Source organism: Olea europaea, chromosome 13 (genome assembly GCF_002742605.1).
Source record: "Olea europaea var. sylvestris chromosome 13, O_europaea_v1, whole genome shotgun sequence".
NCBI classification, from domain to species: Eukaryota; Viridiplantae; Streptophyta; class Magnoliopsida; order Lamiales; family Oleaceae; genus Olea; species Olea europaea.
The window spans coordinates 21,888,221-21,892,651 of record NC_036249.1 but is presented as its reverse complement, the minus strand read 5'-3'; the positions used below and the strand labels follow the sequence as shown (position 1 = coordinate 21,892,651).

The 4,431-nt window shown below is 41.8% G+C and overlaps 1 protein-coding gene across 1 annotated transcript in view; it reads right to left on the bottom strand.

Moving 5' to 3' along the window:
• Positions 1-4,221: 4,221 nt before the first annotated feature.
• The window catches only part of LOC111408553, a 2,693-nt gene continuing 2,483 nt past the window's right edge, over positions 4,222-4,431 (bottom strand). The window contains exon 3 of the mRNA XM_023038298.1: positions 4,222-4,413. Coding sequence (XP_022894066.1) covers positions 4,222-4,413 — 192 coding nt within the window. The remainder of the gene's footprint in view (positions 4,414-4,431) is intronic.

Sequence of the window (4,431 nt, the reverse complement as noted above, 5' to 3'; positions counted from 1 at the left end):
AGAAAGAAGAGGAAGAAAAATTATTTAGCTAAAAAAAAAAGAATTTAACTCCGTCAACAAAATGATAAAGAATTAAAAGTAGGAAAATCTAGACGATGGATTGAAGGAAGATACCAGATAAGGAGAGCTCAAAAAAATAGTGACAAGAGAGGTAAAAAATATCAACAAACTAATGGTTTGTGCTTTATATATGGAAAACAAGGACATTATGCTAGAGACTACCGATTTAAAAAGGAATCAGTAGAAGGTAATATAGCAACCTCCAATAAAGAAGAGAGGTAAAATAGTGAAGAAGAATGAGATGCTAAGACACCCACGACAATGATTGAGCCTGCTCGAGAAAAGAAATTTAATTTTAGTATAAAAGACAAATCAGCGTTGGTGGTTGTCCTCCCTAAACAATTGGATTGCAAAGATGATTGGATCGATAACTCCGGAGAGGACATCGTGGTTCATGAAGAATCTTCTTAGTAGACACTACAGTGGGTAGAGCTACAACATTTAAAGAAATGGAAGACAAACTGCAAAAGGAGATTACAAAAGCACAGCAACGAAGCCTTGAGGAATCTAAAGATCCACAAGTGTCAATTGACAAGAAGAGCTAATTAGAGCAACACAAAGTTTTTTACAAAATGATACAGATCAGGTTATACTAGTGAAGGACTGACAAAGTCAACAAGAGATCGAGACATGCCCAAGTTTACAATCAGAAATAAGAATAGAGATGAGAAATCAAAAATCACGCATGCTAACCTAGAAATAGATGAGAGAAAAGTATGAAAGAGCTAGACATATTTAAAGTAGCGGATTCGTTGAATAAAGGATCAAACACTTCAAAATTCATCGAGACAAAGTTGGATGTAACGAAAAAGAAAAGAGTCAAAATTAAAAGTCGATGTTGAAGGGGATAATTGAAGAAACCTGCATTGCCACTCAAAGAATTATTTGAACTTGCTGGAGTTTGAATATAATAGCTATCAGCACAAGAAAATAAACGTAGAATGCATCCATGCCTAGACCACCGCCATTTATGGCCGTATTTAGAATTATGATTGTAACTTTAAAACCATAATTGAAATGTGTCGAAGGAGGAAGCCACTGACGTTACTCTTATATAAATATGTTCCTGTACAATATAATGTGTGTGAAAATTGTAGTGAGAAAGAGAGGAGGAGAATGCATATATGTGTGAGAAAGATTTGAGAGTAAGTGAGAATTAGTGGAGTGTGAGAGAGAATTGAGTGCTCCCCTGAGTGAGTTATTTTAATTAAGTGGTGTGTGTTCTTAAATTGTATAGGTGATTTTATATCAATAAAATAAAATTATGGATTTTAAATTCAACAATTTGATATCAAAGCTCAACGCGAGTTTAGGAGCCGAAACGAGATAGTATCCTCACTGCATAGAACAAGGATTATCGAAGCACCACACACAACTTCATTCAAAGTAAAAGCTCTTGAAGAAATTGATGCACCAAGAACCCTCCAACCATTTTTAGCTAAAGATGTCAAGTATTACATCATATTCTTGCAAGATTTGAGCTCCATTAATTCAAGCGAACCTGAACTTGCTTTAATGACAACCCCACTTAATGGGGCTGAGTTCTTCACACAAAATATTACATCCTAACCTCCAAAGAAGCAAGCAGACTGAAATACTGCCCCCAAATTTTGAGGACCAGTAACCTCATCTATAGCCACCCCTTTCCCTCTCAATGGAAATAAGCTTCAACTATCTCATATTTACCATTTTCAGTAGTGATACGTACAAGACCAAGCTTTGACAAGGCCTACTATCAACATCCGTGTCAAATCATGCTTTGAAACATGTCTTATGCTAAAGCCTAACTTTTCCATCATCTTCATAACTTTCTCAAAGCCTTTCTTGTCCTTCTATCTAATATTCTCTCTTAAATCTAACCCTTCTTGAACAGACAAGGCTTAGAGTTATTTTTATCGAGCAGATAATGCTACTAAAATAGGATCAACTCTGTTGACCCCAAAAAGTATTGTCAACAGATGTCGATCCCACCCGCGCACACGTGGACAAATGTCCAACACGCTAAGACACATAGACGGTCTAAAACGAGCGGTTCAAAGGGCGTGGGAGTAGCCCAACGATGCGGGATGGTGACGTTCGGAATTCGACGGGTTGTTCGTGATCCGATTGTACAATAATTACCAATCGGTGTTCGTAAATGTATATGTAAATGTGTATAAACTCGATTTGTGTATTGCAAGTAAATGAGAGAGAGTTGAGTAAAGTGTAGTTCTTTGTATTGATTCTTGCATTAGCCTTTTGATGTTACACAAGGGAAGTATTTATAGTGGTACATGTGAAATGGGAGCCCTTAGATGAGGTGGCACGTGGCCTCATCTCTTTGATTTAGACATCTTATCAGGCATGATATTTGACTTGCTAGCTTGCAGCGCATTTATTACTTGTGCAGAGCCCCCATACTAGTGACAAGACTTGACCTTTATGCTTATGACAAACATTCTATCAGTCATTCGAATAAGATCTTTATGCATACGATCTCCTGGGAGAAGTGAACATGGAGGACACTCCCTTGTGGTTCGGAGGCTCCTGCATCAGTTTCGGGGCTTCGACCATTTCACACAATACTTTCGGTTGAGGGCTTCAGCTATCTTCAACTAGTTTCAGCATCATGGTTTCGGTTCATGGGCCTCGACATGTGGACCTCGGGTACGTTCACAGGCCTCAGGAAAAAGACGCCTCGGCTAGTGGACTTTGACCTGAAGGGCTTCGGCCATTGCCCACCTCGGCTGGAGTGCCATGTGGTTTGGCCTGAGTGGGCCATTGGCCCAAGTGGATTGGCAAAGTATGACAACACGCAACAATAGTCCCTCAAGTCCAAGTATGGTCATTCATGTAATGCGTAGACTTTGATGAAGTAAAAATTGAAAGAATTTTTGAACCCCAAATAATAGTCCCCGAAGTTCAAGTGTAGATATTTATATCGGAGTTGGAATCAGAAATGTGTTACCGTGGGTGAACGATGAAGAGACCGAGGCTGTGTTGATGTTGAAGATGAAACTGAGGTGGTTGTAAAACCGAACCTAACTTGTTGGTTGAATGTTGAAGTTGAAGTCGAGGTGGTTGGGAAACCGAACCTGCGAGGTTTGATGGCTGAATGTTGAAGAAAAAGCCGAGGTGGTTGGGAAACCAAACCTACGAGACTTGTTGGCTAAATGTTAAAGTTGAAGCCGGGTGGTTGGAAAACCGAACCTACGAGACTTGTTGGCTGAATGTTGAAGTTGAAGCCGAGGCGGTTGGGAAATCGAACCTGCGAGACTTGTTGGCTGAATGTTGAAGTTGAAGCCGAGGTGGTTGGGAAATCGAACCTGCGAGGCTTGTTGGCTGAATGTTGAAGTTGAAGTCGAGGTGGTTGAGAAATCGAACTTGCGAGGCATGTTGGCTGAATGTTGAAGAAGAAGTCGAGGTTCAATGGTAATGATTGTGCCTTGATAGCTGTGACAATGATTTGATGTTTTGTACTTATTTTCGAGGAAAAGTGCCTGAACCGTTACGACTTGACTAAGGAGCTAGAAGATTATACCGAAGAGTGGGGGGCATCTAGGATGCCTTCAAGTATGACGTGGAAGAGGTTGGGGGAGATTAGGGAGAGATAGAGTGTCCCCCATACTATAGAAATGTTAGTTCCCGAGTCGAACGAGCGGGCCTACTATCCGAGGCCCGGTTGTGTGACAGTCAGTGAATACCTGTTTAAGGCAGGTATGCGTCTTCCTCTGCACCCCTTTTTTAGGGCGGTGCTGAGGAATTTCATGTTGTCGCCGACCCAGGTTCAGCCAAATGGGTGGAGTCAGCTGGTCGGCTCGTACTTTCTGTGGAAGGAGGTGTCACTTGGGGAGGACATGCCTCTCCATATATTCATGACCCTTTTCCAACCTCGGGTCATAGGGAATGAGTCCAGGGGGTGGTATTACCTTACACCTTGGGGGCTCACACACCCTTTTGTGGTGAGACTATCTTCCTCTATCAAGGGGTGGAAGGAGTCCTAGCTCTGGGTGCGAGAAAAGTGGCAGGCAGTGGAGGGGGACAAAGCCCTTTCTTGCACAGTGCCGACCCAGTACTACGAAGCTCGTGAGTCTCCCAACCCCTGCTTGTACTTCTGAATTGAATACTTGAGCTTTTCTAACTTTGGGGCTTCCATTGCAAATAGTAGTACGAGGTTCGAGCTCAGTAGGGAAGAGTTCGAGGTGATAGAGGACATCTACAAGAGGCCTCTGAAGTTTCGCCACTTTGACCGCCTGATCGACAGGAGTCGCTACTTCCTGGATTTTGGATTGATGGCTTCCAGAGGTGTGAAGCTCCTACAGTTGTAAATTTTCTTGTTCTTTTGTTTTGATACTGATGTGCTGACCTGACGTGCTATGCAGATAAATTCAA